At 46.3% G+C, this 19099-nt stretch overlaps 1 protein-coding gene across 2 annotated transcripts in view; it reads left to right on the forward strand.

Moving 5' to 3' along the window:
- The first annotated feature begins 653 nt into the window (after positions 1-653).
- Positions 654-19099, forward strand: part of Tgfb2 (transforming growth factor beta 2) — an 86012-nt gene continuing 67566 nt past the window's right edge. Inside the window, exons 1-2 of one of the 2 annotated variants that reach the window (XM_059280450.1) lie at positions 654-2337; positions 15828-15911. In XM_059280450.1, coding sequence (XP_059136433.1) covers positions 1992-2337; positions 15828-15911 — 430 coding nt within the window. In that variant the 5' untranslated portion in view covers positions 654-1991. The remainder of the gene's footprint in view (positions 2338-15827; positions 15912-19099) is intronic. The other variant, XM_059280449.1, reaches the window with a different exon arrangement.

The raw sequence follows: 19099 nt of genomic DNA on the forward strand, positions 1-19099 counted from the left end.
ACTGCATGTATCCCCAAAGGCTCGGTTCTGTTTGAACTAGGAAATGACTGAACCAGGAAATAATATAGAGATCTTGACTTTGGGGGAATACTCAACAGTTTCCAGTTTAAATTATCTGTCTAGTCAGTGTGGCCACAGAGTCATTGCTAAAATTGAAATGTTGACTTTGACTAAAGGCGAAAAGGAAAAGGGACAGTGGCAAGAATGATTCTGGTATCCATCTAAGTTGGACAGGTCGGTGTAGAAAATGTCAGGCTATGAGTACTGTGTAACAGTAGACATCAAACGTTTAAAATCCAGGTTTCCTAGATGTATGCTGTGGGCAGAATGGAGATGGTGGATAGTCCCTGTCTAGGAAGAAAGGAGAAAGCCATAGAAAGAAGAAGGCAATGCTTCCTTTATGGGGAGGAAAGGTGGACCGGTTTTCTGCTAGTTCACAGACAAACAGAAGGCTTGGTTGTAAACAGACTAATAAAAACCAGGAAGGCTGCGAATGAATGAGCCCCTCCATGTAGAAACGAGATGCTTAGCTGCCCTGCCCCTCCACGGACAGCCCTCCGATCAGACAGTGACGGCCGGCTGTAAATGGCTCTCGCCGGTGGCCCTCCCCCACGGGCCGTCCCCTTTTCCACACCCCCTCAACGGTCGAGAGCTCGTGGTCTTAGTAACAGAGGACTTCTGACTGTAATCCTAGCGCGTCACTTTGTTGAAGGCAAACACGTGGTTTGGGGAGCATTTATAAATCTCTGCTCCGGGCAGGATCGTGATGTTATCTGCTGGCAGCAGAAGGTTTGCTCGGAGCTGAGCTGCCGACGCTGTGGGCCAGAGAGCCGGGGCGAGAGAGTGAGAGAACAAGCAGAGAGCTGAGCCCTAGGGCAGGCGACAGGGATGAAGAGTAGAAGCATTAGGGTTTAAGGAGCCTTCCTGAAGCCACCGGGCTGCAGAGAGGAGTAGGTATCAGCAGAGGTCTATTTTAGGGTCGCAAGTCCCTTCTTACCCTATCCGAGAAAGTGCAAGCTTGCTGGAAGCCAGGAGGGGCTGGGGAAGGGTGCGGGTCTCCGAGGCGCCCCGCAGCCAACCCGCCCAGGAGGCGGTGTTGTTCCGCAGAGGGTGAAGGAGGTGGCCGATCTCTGTCGCCCGGTGGCCGCCTGAAGCAAGAGGAGAAGGATCTGCAGGACGGAGCTGGAACCTAACCCCCTTTGCAGGCATCAGCGGCGGCTGCAACGTGGAGCGACCCAGCCGGGTGTAGGCCACAGCGCGGCCGCAGGAGCAGGATCGTCGCTGCCTGCTCCGGTCTTGGCGGATCTCTGGGCCGGACAGTACCCCACCGAGTCCCCGAGTGAGCCGCGCCGGGGCGCATCTGCCTCCCCGCGGCTCGCCAGGCTCGCCCTCGGCGCGCGCACACACACGCACGCGCGCACACATCCACACGCACACTCATCCACACACGTGTGGAAGGCAGGCCCGAGCCGCTCGGTCTTTGAACATCTCAGTTAGAGCCCGGCGCAGTCCCGGCCGCTGCTCTGCGCTCCCCGCGGCCCTGCGCGCCTCCTGCCAGTCCCCGGACCTTCTCGTCTCTTCCCTTTTGGGCGAAGGATCCGAGTTCAGATCCGCCACTCCGCACCCGAGCCTGACACACTGAACTCCCTTTCTTCCTTTTAAGTTTATTTCTACTTCAGAGCCACTCACTCCCTCCCTTCTTGGGGGGAAAACAAACCTTTCTTACTCCTTAAAGTGAGAATCCCCTCCCCAAGCTTGAGCATCGCATATTACTGTCTCCACGTTGGGAACGCGTTGCACTTTCTTTTTTTAAAGGAATCACAGCAGGGACGTTTTTCTATCGGGCATTGACTTTCGATTGCTTTGCAAAAGTTTCGCATTAAAAAAAAAAAAACTTTACCTGACTTGCTCTGAGAATTATTGGTTTCTTTTTATATTTTTTTTTCTTACTTTAAACAACAACAACAGCAACGTTCCCACCTTTTAAAAACATGCACTACTGTGTGCTGAGAACCTTTTTGCTCCTGCATCTGGTCCCGGTGGCGCTCAGCCTGTCTACCTGCAGCACCCTCGACATGGACCAGTTTATGCGCAAGAGGATCGAGGCCATCCGCGGGCAGATCCTGAGCAAGCTGAAGCTCACCAGCCCCCCGGAAGACTATCCTGAGCCGGACGAGGTCCCTCCGGAGGTGATTTCCATATACAACAGTACCAGGGACTTACTGCAGGAAAAGGCAAGCCGGAGGGCAGCCGCCTGCGAGCGCGAGCGGAGCGACGAAGAGTACTACGCCAAGGAGGTTTATAAAATCGACATGCCGTCCCACTTCCCCTCCGAAAGTAAGTACGGTTTCCATGGTTTTCGCCTTTTCCATCCCCAAGTCTAAGGTTGGCCCGGAGCTCCTTAGACCCACAGCAGCCCTAGGCGTTCGCCCTTTCCTCTCCAGGTCCCCAGGTGCCGATCGCCCCCTTTATATTCTGTCCTTCGCTCCTTCCACCTCCTTTCCAGTCGTGGGATGGAGATCTGCAGGTTTTATTTTTTTTTCTATAATTCCCTTCCCCCAAATGCCTCAGTCTTTTAAAAAGACGTTTGGATTTCTCCCTCTTCCCTGATCCACTAACTAGGGAGTCAGCTCCCTTCTGTCAAAAGGAAAGCGCTTTTCCGGATGGTTTTAGGCTAGGGGGACCTTGATAGACTTGTTTTCTTTGCTGGGTTGGCGCAGGGTGGGGGTGGGGGTGTCCTCCAATCAGTACACAAAGAGTTAAAAAAAAGTGCCTTCAAACTAGCCTTCCCAAAAGCACCCCCTTCCGTACTGACCTATTTGGGGGCTCCCCAAGCCTTTGCTATTGTTTCTCACTGCCCTTAGAATGTCAGCATCACCAACACCAAAAACGCGCAGGGTGTTTGGGGGGGGGGAGTGACAACACTGAAAACCCCTTAAATCCTCGATCTTCTAGTGCTCTCTGTAGGTGTTTTCACACTCCTCCCCTCGCAAAACCATGTCCCGAGTCCCCTTCTGACCTCACTTGGAGAGTAGAAGGGATAAATACAGTTCTAACTGGGCTGAAGTAGGTTTCACTTCCCGTTCTGTTTTTCTAGCTAGCCCTCACTAGGCTGAGAACAGGTCATTTTTCTTAGGGGATTCTCCGATATCTTTTTCAACCTTGAACTGCTCCAGCACTTTCTTAAGCAGTGGGGACTCCTGTGCGTTCTGAAATAGAATCTAGAAAAGACAGCTGATTTTTCTAAAAAATATTTTTACCCTGTTTCACTATGAACAGTATCCTCAAAACAGCTGGCGTACAGTAGCGGGGGTTTATTGTGGAGCTCTTTGCGGGGAAGGGAAGAAGTACAGTTAGTGTAGTTTTATTTCAGGGTTCTTTAAAACAGGGAGAAGAGGAGGGGAGAGAGCGCGATTGAGACTGCAGCAGCAACAGCGCTGAGTGATTACCTGAGAGGGTTAACCACCAGAAGAAACACTAAAAGAAAAAATAAAAACTTCAGCATCCCTGTGTTCCAAGTCCCCGTCGTAAACTTTTCATTGGCTGGGCTTTTCTCTCCTCCCCTTTCATGCCCTATATCCTTGCTGGCTGCCTTTGTGAAGTCCCCGTGTCTTGCCTAAATAGATAATGCAGCCATCTTGGTAATTTTATCCCAGAAGTTAGAATTGCAGGGTGGTGCTTTCTCTTCTAATATTTATTTTTAGTTTGACGAGCCGTAGCTAGTCAGCTTGCCTTGTCTTGCACTTGGTGTCCTCAGAGTGTCTACCCACACTCTTTCTGGTCACTTTTCTTACCTTGTAGTGTCTCTTGTTTCATGGCGTAACAGATGCAGGGAACCCTGCCCAGCAGGATGATTTTATTATTATAATTATGGTCCTAACCACCACAGTGGCGACACTTACACTCTGCCCTGTTTATTCCCCCTGGGAAGTAAGGCTTTCTATCTGGGGTGGAGCCATAGCGAGGCTAATGAAGAGAGTTCATTGTAATTAGCCCAGAACCATTGAGGCTGAGCGAAGGGTTGAGTCAGTTAGCTTTCTCTTGCGTGTGTGTGTGTGTGTGTGTGTGTGTGTGTGTGTGTGTGTGTGTTGATTCTACCGATATTTGGGCTGACAGACAAGTATGTTATAGGGGGCCGAATAAGTCCTCCTTCGGTGTTCAGTTGCAAAAGCTCAGATTAGCTGCCAGGATGTTTGCAGAGACACGTTGTGTAGGTGTGGAGGGAGCTAGCCAAGGGAGCACTTCAGTCTGATGGATGAAGGTGAGCAGAGACAGAAGATCCAGTCTCACGCTGTGTAGGTGTGGAAGGAGCTAGCCAAGCGAGCACTTCAGTCTGATGGATGAAGGTGAGCAGAGACAGGACAACCCAGGACCATGGTCATGAACAAATTAGAGACATTCCCCGGGATATCAGGAGGACTTGAGAGTATCATCTAAGATTAATGTGTGGCTTCTCATCTCTATCCCACCCCTGAGCCTTCAAATAAATGAAAACCTAAAAACTACATACTTATGCACGCCCCCCCACTATATACATATATATACATATATGTATATATACACACATATGCTATCATATTTTCACATGAAAAATAGATTTTAAAAAACCTGTGTTCAGTGTAGACACTTAGAAGTAGAATGTCATATTAATAGTAGATTCAACACAACTGTGCAGGGACTGTGGATAATTTTATAGAAAGTAGGTTAACTGATTTTCCAGGACTAGGAAGTCCTGGAATATAGTGAGAGCTTCCAGAAAAGAAAAGAGAAAAAAAGAAAGGGAAAGAAAAAAGAAAAGAAAGAAAACCATTCCATTGTATTTTTAAAGCAAAGAAAACTGGAAGTGTGACCAGGGCTGGCTTACGTGCCAGCTTCCCCTCTTCAGCACTTTCTGCCTGACTTGGGACTGGGCTGTTGCTGCTGTGGTGCCTGAAAGGAGGGTGTGTGCCTGTTATGTCTTGCTGTGAATCTGAAGAGGGCCATAAGTGCATAGAGGAAGGCATGGGAAAGATCACCGCTTCTTTTTTCTTTTCTTTTTCTCCCCACCAACTTATTAGTGTTCGGGGAGTGACTTCAGCTCAAGTATTACAAATACGCCCTAATTATACTCGGTGACTGTATATCACTGCAGATGGTTGATAGCCCTTGGTGGGACATTTTATGAAGTTCAAACTCAATATTTTTAGCAATGTGGAGATTTAAAAGTGAAAATATAAGAGATATTGTATATGCCCTCAGGCATACTTTGTCTTAAATATTATCCTTGGCCAAGTGTGCTGTATAAATAAAGTAGATATTAATAGAACTGGCCAGGTGCCAAGCTCCTAGTATGAATTTTAGCCAAGAATGTATTTATGGGGGTATAAATAATACTATGTCAACATTTAAAGAAGGGATCTGATTAGTTTTGAATTTCTTCATATTGATCTTTTCGCATACTGTTAGTTTAAGACGCAAAGCGGAGTTGGGCTGGAGTTTACTGATAGCTTGCCCAGCAGGAATTAGTGGATGTCGAACACTTTGACTATCCCTTTGAAGTTCAAGGTGCAGATATTCAAAAGACACCATACAAGGCTTTAGAAATTCTGAAAAAAGTGACTCTGTTACATCTAAGAAGAATCTAAACTGATATTAAAACCTGTAGAGACATGATGGGTAAGAGGAAGTAATTTTCTTTTTTGTCTATTTTTGTTTGTTTGTTTTAAGTCTGAGGCTTTCCATTTGCAAGGAAGCAATCCCTACCACTGAGCTGTATCCCAAACCCTGTTTTGTTAAGAAGGGCCTCATGATATGGCTCAAGCTAGCCTTAAACTTGTCATATAGTTGAGGCCATCCTCAAACTCATGACCCTCAGGTCTCATCTTCCCTAGTGCTGGGACTGTAGGAGTTGACCACATGCTTGGCTCTCCTCTCTCCTCTCTCCACAGCAGAGCAGGCACATGTTGTAGGTCTGACTCTGTTGTATCCCGCCCCTCCCTCTCCCTGCTCCACACTGCCTCTGCTGTGACAACTGATAATGTCCGGATAGTTTTCATAGTCTTGAGGTGGGGTGCTGCTGCTGGTCTTCATTAGATAGAAGCCAGGGATATTCCTAGCCTCTCATAATGAAGAGGGCAGCCTACCCACCTTCTCCATATACCAGAGAATTATCCAGCCTCCAGTTTCAACGTGGCCCATAGTAGGAAGCCACAGTTCCCTGGTGTTTAGCTTGGGCTGCTGAATCCTGCTTCTAATACTGTTTTAAAAGTAATAGCAACAATAAAGTATCTTTATGATCTAAAGATATTAAAATAAAATAATCAAATAGAGAATAATCATAATAGAATATGGGTTAGGCTATTTTGTATGGCATATACTTTATGATTGTGATATTGGAGCTCCTACATTAGAGACAATCAAGCTTCCCATTCATTGACCTTCAGTAATGGGGTTGGTCCCTCATTTACTAGGAATACTGGTCAGTATCATTCAGATGCCAGGCAGCACATAGAAAAAAAAAAAAGAATAGAAGAATGATCTTGGATTTTCCAGTTTGAGTGGAATCTGTAACCTGGGCAAGCAAAGGAAGTCGATAGCCATGTTGGCTTATTCCATCTCTTAGAATTAGGTGGACTGAAGTATATGGCCTGGAAAACCACAGCTAGGTTTCCTTTGTAATTCTTTCACATGAAGGCTAAACATTTAATACTAAGCAATTCTCCTTTTCTGGTACCCCTGTAATTTTCCAAGTGAAATTGTGGGATGTAGACTGAATAGCAACGACATGATGGTTTTGAGGAATGTGACTTAGCATTCAATTCATGAATCTGTCTCTCTGTATACAGACTGCTGGTCTATTGGGCCAACTGCCCAATGAAGGAGAATATTAGCAGAACACAGTAGTAGCTTTACTGTAAGATGTATTTTTACCTTCTCTCCTGAGAGAGTCTCTGTATGTTTGTGTATGAATATGTGGCGGGGGTGGGGTGAGGGGCTGGAGAATAAAGACTGGCCTGGACCTCTTGACTTCCAGAATGACTGTTATAAGTGCACAACAGACCAGTCGTTAATTCCCTCTTTTTATGGCATTGTGGCCAGCACTACTTCTAATGCCTAACTGTGGTTACACTTGAGTTCCTCTACATTGCCCAACTGCAAGATTTCCTTCATTTTCACTTTGCAGACTAGGCGAGAGAAGCCTCAAATTAAAACACGGTTTATAGCTGAAACAGGTAGGTAGTTTTTGTTGCCAAGTGAGGCTGCTGCCTCCTCTGAGTAGACTTCCATGTTTTAAAGGCTGGGGGTTCCCCAAGATTAAAGAGCAGGTGTGGGCCACTTAACCACACCTCTGCGTCTCCACAGCGCCTCCCGTGGTCAAGGCGAGGAGACGGAGGTTTTGAAAGTTTTCTTCTCCTTGGTGCAGAGATGCTGATGTAACCTCCTCAGGCACCTTCCGTGTAAAGATATGAAAGAATGACAATGGAGGAAATGGAGATGTGAAAAAAGGGCTAATGACTCACTGCTGAACCCACATCAAATCTGGGTTAGAATCGAGGAGGTCAGTGACTCCGGGGCCTTTGCCCGGAGATTACAACACCCCTAAGGCTGCAGTTTCAGAAGGTCCGGGAAGGCAGGGTGGAGGAGCCCGGGAGAAGTGTGCAAGGGTGGGTTTCTGGCTCACGTCGTTGTTCCCATTGCTCCTGCCATCTCCTTCTTAAGTTCCCAAGTGAGGTGGGCGGCAAGCAGGTGCCTGCCCGGAGCAGCCCTTTCCGCTGTCTCCTCGCATTTCCGGTCTGTCCTTCAGCCTCAGCAAGGAATCCACTTTGCAGATTCCCAGCAGCCTGACGAAATGTGGCTTTGGCTGAGATAAACAGATGTTTCTGTTGTCATTTTTAAAAGCATCTGGTGTGCTTGTGTCCTGCTCTTTTAATATATTTTAAACAGAGATAATATTGAACCTAGGAATTCATGGTTCTCTAGGTATTTTATTTTAAATTTAATAACCTGTTAGGGATTCTGGGACAGGCTTGTTTAGGCCAAAAGGTTTACTTCCACCTTTTGTTTAGAAGGAATTTGTGTCTTGTTCTAACCCCAAGCTGCCTTCTTGGGTAGGCGGTTGTTCCTTTTCTAACCTCTGACAGCCAGAGGTGGGTGTCTGGCTGTAGTCTCTCACCACCACGCTTCCTTCCGGTGCTGGCTGGATGACCTTGACTCCACATCCAGCCCTCTTTGACCCCTGGCTCCCAATCCAAATTGCCCCTTGCCCTTCAAGGTGATGGGTATCCCTCTGTAGGGTGGTCAAACCGTTGTTGTGCCCATACCTACCTAGCGCCCCGCTGTGTTTGTGAGCTTTGGCAGACCTTCACGTTTCTACTCTGAGCCACCTGCTTCAGCGGACGGCAGAGGGTGGATGTGTGAAGAGGCCCTGGGCAGCTTCTGGCCTTGAGTAGGCCTTTGCATGCCAGTCATTGTTCATTGAGCTGCAAATGCCATCGACTTTAAGATGCACCACTGCTTTATACACCACTAGAAAGGGAAGATTACTCCGGTTAATTCTAGAGCTTGAGTGGTTAGGAGATGGTCTGGATTTTAGAGGTATTTAAATGTGATGCCCCACGGACCACTTCCACTGTCTTGGGGTGTCTTGGCATCCCTGAATCATTCCGTAGAAGTTTCACCCAGTGGATCCAGTTCTCTTGTTCACTCTGGTTGTTTCTCAGGTGGCCTTTAGGCCTCAGCTCTCTTAAGTAATTAGGATTCTAGACCAGAGGTCAGCTCTGCTTTCTTCCTGTTCAGTCCTTCCCCTTTCCAAGTCTCTGCCTGAACATTACATTCTGGGGACCTTTTACTTCTGTCCTTTATCCAAACATTTTCATGTCTCTGGGCCCTGAATGTTGTCTCTTCAACGGGGTGAACTGTCTTTTACTATTTTTGAAGATTCTTGTAGACTTAAGAAGATGGCTCCTCCATAAGAGACCATCTTTGGTTTTTCTGAATACATGTACTTGGCTCTTCTTCTGTACCCCAAGATCTTGACCCCACTGTTTATTCCTTATTTCTACCTCCTTTCACTGTTTTTCTTGGTTGGTTCTGTAGTTGCCCTGATTCCCCTCTGTTCTTACAAAACCTAGCACATTGTCTTTGCTCAGTAAATGTTCAATGAGTGAGCATTGCCTCTTGAGCAAGACTGAACTTCCAAAATGACCTGCACCAGGAAACCTGGAGATAAAGGCTGTTTTTAAACATCAGGGGAGGGAGGACTCAGTGTCTCTGGGCTGAAGCTGCACAGGTTCCTTTCCTGGTTCTGCATTTTTAGAGAATTATATTGATATGGACAAGAAGAAAGTGAACCTTTACTGGGCACTTCTATGGGCCAGGCGGACTTGAAATATTTACACAGGCCTCCTTTCATCTTCATAAGTCATCCCCTGAAGTTGATGCTAGCATTTCCATTTTGGCATCTGAGGATACATATATTGGTGTATCAGTGATACATTCTATACATAAAGGGTTTGCTCCCTGATGATAACAGTAGCCTTAATCCAGAGTCCAGGAAACAGACACCGTTACTTTTCTTGTTTGTTTGGTAAATATGGAGTCTTAATATGCAAGCCAGACCTTGGGATATGCAATCCAGGCTAACCTTGAACTCTTTATCTTACTGCTTCAGCCTCCTGACTGCTAGAGTCACAGGCATGTGCCACTCTGAGTAGCTTAGCATGGCTTTTCTTGACCTGACATCACTGGTCAATCCATTTGAGAATGACTCTGTTCTGTGGAGAAATGCATTTGAAAGTTCAGAATATTTTCCTAAAAAAGCAAATATATCTCTGAAGATTGCACAAAATTGGAGGGTTTTTTTCCTTCAACATGTTTAACTTTTATCTGTGTGCTTGGTTGATAGTAAAATTATGATTTATCAAGTCCTTGCTTTTGACCTGTACTGTAACCCCTCCCAAACATTTTATGATGCTTCCAGAGAATTAATTGATTTGGGAAGGCAACATGAGTCTGAGTTTTAGAGCTAGCCAGATCCAATAAGTAGAAACAAGAGGATACACAGAAGATTGCTCCAAAAAGAAGGGAGTGGGGGCTGTAAGAGTGGGGTCCTGTCTTGACTTATAACATGGCCTTCTCAGTATAGGCTTTCAGAACTGTGACATTGACATCAAAGTGTGGCTTTGCTGTTACTGGCCTTGTAGTGTGGGTTCATGCTTCTTCACCTGCCTGGGCCTCAGTTTCTCAGTTTGCAAGAATGAAGAAAGTAACAGCTGGTCCTAGTGTTACAAAGCATGGGTATAGTAAGTGTGATCAGGACACCAACCACAACTGCTTCTGGCCCTTAGGGCCAGGTCTCACATCCTCATAGTGGTGACCTGTCCCAGCTCCCCTAGTGAGAAACTCTATTGAGAAGGGAGCAAGACATTTGGAGAGAGCTTTGAGGCGGATCAGACAGGCATGGTTAAGCAGGGTAGGTGCACCTCTGACCTAGCCCTGAATTATCATGTACAAAGGCTGCAGCCAGTGAAGGAGCTTAGAGAATGGGAGTCTCAAAGAGGAGGCTAGAAGACAGGGCTAGAAGGGACTTCTCAGGAGCCATCCCAAATGATCTGAGGAGAAATGAACCCAAACCAATGATACAAGGAGCACCTATTCTGAGACCTCTGGTCTTGGGTAATAGTATACTGTATGATGTTTCCTCTGTGAATTTGTACCCTGGATTTCTTAGGGCAGCTTAGGAACACCACTTCACTGGTGCCAGAAAACTGCTATTCAAGAGGAAATTGACTGGGTTTAGGTCGTTTGGAAAGAGGGGCAGCTTCGGGGAGCTGAGCAAACCCTGTCCTGTGGACTGCTACCATCCCTGCATTCTCTCAAACAGCACTTGGACTCGTTAGGCCTGATAAGTGAGAAACGTTTGGCTTAGATTTTTCTTCAGCCACAATGACTTGAGAAACCAAATGCAGATGGAAAATACTCTGTGGATGTCGTGAAGCCCAAACCGTCTGAAAATAGTTTGAATGCGTTTCCAACCCTCGGCAGGCGGCTGTTTTCCTTCACACTGGCCGGCTTGGTGCATCTCCATTCCCGGGGAGAGTGTCTCTGTGGCCTCAGGCCTTCCTGGCTCTTTCCACGCTGGTAATTAGGAGGCAGGTTGTTCCTGAAGAGGAGACTCCACATATCTGAAGGCACAGTCATGGAGTAACTATGTGAGAACTGTTCTCTTATGATATTTGTTTCAGGAAGTTCTGCAGGATCTTTCCAGTCTCATGAAAGAAAAAGAAAAATGCCCTGGCTTGGATCTTGGCTCTGTTCATGTGACTTTCCTGATCTTGCCCACAGCACACTGACAAACACCACCTATGTCCCAACAAGCTAGTTCCCAGATCACCGTCCATTCATAACCTCAGGCTGCCATAGGAACCCTCATTCCTTCCTTCTTGTGAACAAGAATGCTCCATTTGGCTCCAAGAAACAGGCTGACATGACTACAGGGCTGGTGAGCTCTCCAATCATCCCACCTGAAAGCAACGCCATCAGAACGATCGGGTAGTTTTTCTTGGTGGATTTTAACAGCACAGGGCTATTTATTGTTGCCAAAGTGTAAGTGGGAATATTCTGGGAAATGCAATTTAATTTCCAAGCTTTGGACTGGTTTCATTGTTGGTAATTTCAGTGCTTCTTAGACCAAATTTATCACCGATTATTCTGTCTGCACCAGATGTGGTAGGACTTTGTCATTTTTCCATTTGGGGAAATTCTTTTTTTAGAGGGCCATTCATAGTTCATCCACCAGTTCAATCTCATTTTCATTCTGTTTTGACATCTTCATGATCACACTGAAATTGCTCCTACTTGATTTATAACGAAGTTCTGTAATTGAGCAGCTAGCTCAGAAAGTCCTGAAAAGTGTAGACGGTATTCTCTGACCCTAGGCCAGAAGAAGAAAAGAGCAATCCCAGATAAAGGCCATTTCTCTGCAGAGGAAGAGCATTTATTGAAGAAACTGTCCCCTGGGTTAGCTCTCTGTTAGTGTATCTTTCTACATCCAGGTTCATCCCTTGGCATCTGAAGCTCTGGACGTTGAGAACAGGGACAGAGGAAGGCATGCTTCCGAACTCCTGCCTGGTCTGGAAGTGGAGGGGCAGCACGAACGCTGAATTACAGCCTTCACTCGGCAGTCACGTGGCAGGGACCGCTGTAGAACTGTCTTCTGTGAGACCCCAGGGCTGCCTGTCTTTCGCCGTCTTGTTTGTATCTGAGACACCGTGAAACACTAAAACAAAACAGACATCAGCAACCCTCGCTGATTTGAACAGTGTCCGTTCTTAGACCTCTCCATCGGCTGGTTAGGTTGTTAAATGTGTCAGCTGAAGTCTCTAGGCAGGCCTAAGGGAACTGCGCCCTGACCTGCCGCTGTTCTTCCTGTGACACCCAACCTTTCTGTTTCTGCGGGCTGGAGTGGTGGGCACTGCTCTGTCTTGGAGGGGGACATAGTCCAGAAGAACCCCACTGTCAGAAATACCACGATCAGTAATGAAATGGTGGGTATAGGGCCAGCTCTCATTTCGCAGGTGTCCCCATTATGGAAAGAAGGCCTTGAGTCCAGCCCCGAGTATTCTCTTTCCCAGTGACAGTTGTAGGCACATTCTAAGAACAGTCAAAAGCTGTTGTAGTTTAGTACTGTCCGGAAAAGGTAGCGCCCACTTGTGCATTTGTTCTTATTGAAGGAGAGATACTGTGGGTGTCTGTACGGAGAGCTTGGGAGGATTTTTCAGGAGCTGATTTGACATGAAGTTTATTGAAACTTTTAAAAAGATAAGTTTATTTTATGTGTATGAGCCTGCCAGCATGTAACTGTGGGTACCATGTGCATGCAGTGCCCTTGAAGGCCGGAAGTACATGTAGGATCCCCTGCAACTGAGGTTACAGACAGTTTTGAGCCATTACCTAGGTGCTGGAAACTGAGGCTGGATCCTCTGCCAGAGCCAGTGCTCTTAAGTCCCAAGCCATCTCTTTGGTTCTGACTGAGAGTTTTAGATGCCATTTAATTACACTCAGCCGATTCCACACAGTATTCCCAGATGGTTTGTAAGCTATGTGCTTTAGGAACTCTTGACCTCTTTGCCCAGATACAGGTTTTTGGAACCCTTTCTACAGCCGTGAGCGATAACCAGGAGGGGAGAGACAGAGGCTTGGAAATGTGCATTCATAGCAAATGCCAGAGGGGACACTTGGGCACAGTCAAATTTGAAAACTACTACTCCGACTCTTTGCCACTTACACCCTGGAAAGACCTTTGGCCAGACCTCAGGGTCCCTCAGGATTATGCAACCAGCTGGTAAAAGAAAAGGTATCCCTTTCTATGTAAGGGGGGGATTCATCTCATTGCTTCCTGTCCTACCATTCTAGGCTAAAACAGCCCCCAGAACTTATCATTTACATCATAGTCTTTAGTTACTTTGTAAAGTATCCATGCAAAACACACTACTCCATTTTATAATCTGTATAATTCACATTCCTCTTTCTCAATTTATGAGTATCCAGATTCTTCTGAACAGTTTCATCTCTAAGACTATGATTATGTCTGGGTTTTCATTGTCTTTCTTATCTCACAAAGCATCACAGATAACTAGAACCTCAGTCACCTGAAAAAATAGAAGTGCATCCGGATTGCCGCTTATACAATTGTGTATAAGTTGAATGTTGGCTGCTCAAATAGCAAGGACTTCTTTCCGTGGCCTGAGAAGTCACTGTTGTCCTCTGCATAGCCCCCACACAGTCTGTGATCTTACTGTCTAGGGTATTGACTTCCACGAGAGATGCCTTTCCTGTGAACCTGCTTAAAAACAAAAACACAAACAAAAGGCAACAGAACAGGGCAGAAAGAACAGGAACAAGGAAGGATAGTAATATTTCAACTTCATAGTGGAACAGAAGCAAACCAAAGGTGCATACTTAAGGATTCAAGGGCAGCACTTCCCTCTCTCTGTCCTCACTGTGTCCCTGAGGTCTAGGTGACTTTGGGCAGTGTCGGCCATCTGAACTCAATGGGCAGAATGGTATCTCTTGTGTATCAGGGCATGTACTGGCCTGAAGAAGGTGCTGTTTCCCAGGGAAAGGCCTTAGGTTCCCCCCAAGAAAGGCATAGGGCCATCACACAGAGGAACAAGTGTTGAGCAAGCCGCTCCCTCCACGTCGCTGCCCGTCTCTGATTATGTTCCTTAAGATTTTTATTTAGGATAACTTTCAGCACGACTTTGTAAAGGTCAGATATGAAAGAGAAAACTTGTTAATCTTGTGACAAACAGTTTATACTCTGGGTGAGGGATACCCTCTCCCTATCAGACTGTGGAGAAACTCTAAAAGTAAACAGCACAGTTGCTTACTGGGGGGAACATATGGGCGCAGATGTCGGCTGGAAGCAGCATATGGTAGCAAGATGACAGCGGCATGTTCGGCGAAAGGGTCATCACTAGCCTTCACCTTCCCTGCCACACCGGCCGTGCGGAGCCCCATTTCAGAACCAGAGTGTTCTGGCTTGAAAGTGAAATCTACACATGTGTGAACATGTGTCGCTGGGGGCTTGTTAGAGGGCTGAATGTTGGAGATGGTCAGTTATGGGGTGTGGGAAGGGCTGTTACTGTCTATTTAAAGTACAGGGGTAAGGCATCTGTGTGGAGGAGTCCATGAAGCCTTTGTCTTGTTAAAAGAAGGTTTGAGTCTGTTCTGAAGGGCATTGGTTACCTCTCGAAGTTACACCCATACAAGCACACCAACAGAAGGCACACAGATTCCAAAGCCATGCGAAGCACTAGAAAGAACTGTATTCATGCCAGACTTGGATGTAGGCAAGGCTTCTATCACCACACAAACCAGATAATGGAAAGGTCTGCGTTGCTCAATTGCCTTTTATTTGCTAGTCTTTAAATCTAGCACCTTTTTTGGGGAGGTAGGGGCAACATGTTTGTCTTATATATACAGAAACATGGGTAAATTCAGGGGAAATCAATGGATTTTAATCCCCATCTTCTCCTGCAAAAGTCCTGTTGGAGAGAAGAAAGCTGTTACTGTGAACACTCAGCAATGTTTTCTCTTCCCTTTGATATACACAAGTCCTCTTCCTTTTGATATACACAAGTCCATCCACATGGTTTTTTGTTTGTTTGTTTTAGTTTTTCCAGTGCATTTTCTTCCCCTAAGAATAAGGCAGCAACATGTCGACCTAGTTGCCATTCTGTTAAACACAAAAGCCTCATGGTGTCCCAGTAGTCCAGCTCTAAGGAAGACATGTTTATTCTCTTTCAAAACGTGCTAACTTTTGAAATTGTAGGCCCACAGCTCTAAATCAACAGGCCCTGGGATTTCTGACCCAAACGTGAAAGGGGTTTCATATGTGGGTGAAAAATGAGGACAGGTGGTTTTTAAGAACTGTGAAACCTAGGCTAGCCAAAGACTCAAGCTCTGTTCTGAACAATAGACTCTTTTGTCCAAGGGGGTCAAGACCTTTCTTATTCATCCTTAGTATAATTCAAGGTATTACTTTTCCCCAGTTCAGTATATAAATTGTAAATTGTTGTTTTATTACTAGAGCATGTCAAAAGAACAATGTAGGCTGCTGGGTATGGCATAACACGAGATCAGGGACTAGAAATCAGGGGTGGGAGCAAAGAGTTTGAGTGTTTAATGTCCTGCCCTGGTTATCAGATGCCTGCTATTTTGAGGGGTGGTGTGGGGGGATGGTAAGACTAGCCAGCAAGTCCCTTTTCTACTTGGAATCTTAGTGTAGTTCTGGGCTGGGCATGTCTTCAGTAAAATAGCTAATGACTGCTTTTTAAAACCCCTAGCTGTCTGCCCAGTTGTTACAACACCCTCTGGCTCAGTGGGCAGCTTTTGCTCCAGACAGTCCCAGGTGCTCTGTGGGTACCTTGGTGAGTATACTTGTCCACTTTATTCCTCCTTTGACATGGCGGTACCAAGTCTTTTGTGTCTGTCTCCAGTGGGGAACTGGTCAGAGGGGAGACAGGATTTTGAGAAACAGCTTGTAGGTGAGCCGTCACCAAAAGTGCCTGGAATTTTCTAGTCGGTTTCATGAGAAGAACTGATGGCTAGCTTGGAAGTGACACACTGCCCCATGTGCAAGAATGACTACCAGGTGTGAGTTGTGTGTGCAAGGGATCACAGAGGGATTTAAAGTATTGATCCTTTGATCCCCACAGAGGCTATTTTCTGAAGGGCCCAAGATCTACTAAGTAAAGGCCTGGATGTTAATGGGAGGTTCCTTTTGCAGAGTTTATTTGTGTCTGTGTTCCTATTTTTGACACAGTGTAGTTTAATTAATGTTCCTTGTACTAAACCAAAATGAAGAGAGATTCTTCCTCCCCTTAAAGTGATAGAGGGAGGCTCCTGGGAGAGCCATGTTGATGCTGTCACCTATAACCTTCATTGTTACATGAGAAAATGACTTGTCGTAGGTCAGTCCCTTAATTACCTGAACCTGGAGACCAAGTGTAAGCCCCTCAGCTCCACATGTTAGAATGAGGGTCACCAAACCCACAGGTGTCTGCTACTTTCTGATTCAGAGCATCACCTGTTCCCTTAGCATTGATTGAATGCCTACTGTGTTCTGGGCAGTGAGTCCACAGAAAAGATTTCAGAGAGCCAACACTCAAGGAATTCAGTGGCTGACTTGTCCCTGAGCCATGCACAGGAAGAAAGAAACAGACCAAGTGAGTTAGGACTCTTGAAATGTACGTGGAGGTCCTGCATTGACCCAGAGGGGATGGTTTTACTGCCCTGGCCGAAGCCTGATTCTTTGCAACTTGACATGCCTGGCCTCGCTTCTTAGGAACTACTGTGACTTAGAGTGGCCGGAACTCAGGTTTTCTAGTACAAAACAAAACAATAGCCCCAGTTCTGTTAAGAGTTTGTGTTTATCACTTTATTTCGGTGTTGAAGGCCTCACGGTGGCTAGAGGGAACAATGGGAATAAACACAGTAAAACGTTCAGTCTGTGCTGGGGTAGCTCTGTGTGAGACAAGATTCCATTTGGTTTCTAAGTTCTGAATTTGTATTTTCTTCCACTCTCTAATGCAAAGAGTTAAACGTGCTATTTCCTGCCACTCACTGAGCAGTGTTTTGGAAGGGAAAATGGAAACAAGTGAGTAAAGGCAGACCTTTGTCAAATCCCCTCTACATCCCTGTCACCCAGGTCACACCACCCATTCTCGGAAGGGTTAATGACAGGAGACCGGGGACAGTCTCCTTTTTTTTTTTTCTTTCTTTCTTCCTTTCTTCAGGAAACTGTGGTTTGGAGGAGTGAGTTCCTTGTCCTTGTCCCAGAACTGGCTGATAGTGGCACTGACATTGGAATCCAGGTGTGACCTGGCTTTGCTCCACCCTAGCCACAGGCTCCAAACTCACTCCTTCCTGCTTTCCTCTCATTCATTTTGTAACTCCTTTCCCTCCTACCTTAGGTGACTTTCCTCCTTCTGCCCAGCAAGCAGGCCAAGCCCTTTCCTGGTTCCTGGAGTAGTTTTTCTCCCTAGATTCTCCTGTTTTGTTGAAGTTATTTTCAGTTAGCAGTTGCCTAGAGCTTTCCTCTTCTTTTAGTGAATATGACACATGAAACTCCAGCACTCCTTGGGGAATCTGGTTTGGTCCTGAACATCTCTGAGGGTAAAGGAGGGCATGAGGAACAGACTTGGCTAGGTTCCCATATACTGGGAGGCTTTCCCACCCCATGTGGCAGACCCCTGTGAGGTCTTCCAGGCCAGACCCCTTAACAGGGTGCCAGGAAATGGCTCAGTCAATAAAGCACTTGCCTCCTACTCAGGAGGACCTGAGTTCTATCCCCAGAACCCACGTGGAAGTGCCAGGTATAATGGCACACTTGTAATCCAGGAAGTTGGAGACAAGGGATCCTTGGGCCTCACTGGCCAACCCTTCTAATCTAATTGGTGAGCTCCAGACCAATGAGAGACCCTATCTCAAAAAGCTGCTCATGGGGATCTCTCTCTCTCTCTCTCTCTCTCTCTCTCTCTCTCTCTCTCTCTCTCTCTCACACACACACACACACACACACACACACACACACACACACACACGGCAGGGTAGGGGGTTAGGGGGAGGGCAAATTTCTGTGCAGTGCACTCTACTTTTATTTTGTCTTAGAAATAGTAACTGAGTAAAAACATGAGTGTCTGCCAGGTGCAAGCATCCAGGATCTGAGTGAATTTCTCTCCATGCCCATGATTCAAACACTCATTCAGTGAAGTCAGCCTGTGTCGAGCAGCTCACCAGCTGTCCCTGTCACTTTGTTTGAACTATCCCTCCATTCCAAGGAGATGTGGGGAGCAGATAGCAGCAGCGGGGTGGGGTGCCTCTTCCTTTCTTTACCAGGTAATATGGGTGCTGGTGACATGTAGGGGTCTGACACTGGTGACAGGCTGACCTACCTGATGCTTCATCAAGCAGTCTGTGTTATTCCCATGCTGTCACAGACTGTGATCTTGAAGAACCATTTTCTTGTGTTGAGTTCATCATCCCCAATAATACATAAAGGCGAGGTTAACCTGCCTAAGCGTAAAAGCTGGTCACCCACAAATCTGTCCGTCACTCAGGCTGTACATGGCTGAGGATGGCTATGGATGCAGCTAAACGCAAACATACTTAAAACTTTATGCGATTTTTTTTTGCAATGTTTAAAAATCCAATTGTGTGTTTCCCAAGCGTGAACTTTGTAGATGACTTCTTTTTGCAATGTCAAAAGGTTGGATGTGCCTAATTATAGAGGTGGCTAGGTATGGAACCATGTCTATCATCCTGGCACTAGGGAAGCAGAAGCAGGAGAATCACGAGTTTGAGGCTAGCCTGGGCTAGACTCTGTCTAAAACAAGGAGGCAAGAGGAAAGAGAGGAAAGAAGGAAGGGAGGAAGAAAGAGAGGGGGAGGGAGGGAGGAAGGAAGGAGCTAGAATTCCAAACTTAGATGAGCAGTAGAGATAGCTGATAGTCTTTCTATGAATGCCTGGATTAACAGTCACAAGATGAACTCATTATTTAAGGATTTAGTACAAGGTTTTTAGTGACTCCGTTAAGATTTAAAGATGGGGGCTGAAG

Source organism: Peromyscus eremicus, chromosome 15, assembly GCF_949786415.1.
Source record: "Peromyscus eremicus chromosome 15, PerEre_H2_v1, whole genome shotgun sequence".
In the NCBI taxonomy this organism is placed as follows: domain Eukaryota; kingdom Metazoa; phylum Chordata; class Mammalia; order Rodentia; family Cricetidae; genus Peromyscus; species Peromyscus eremicus.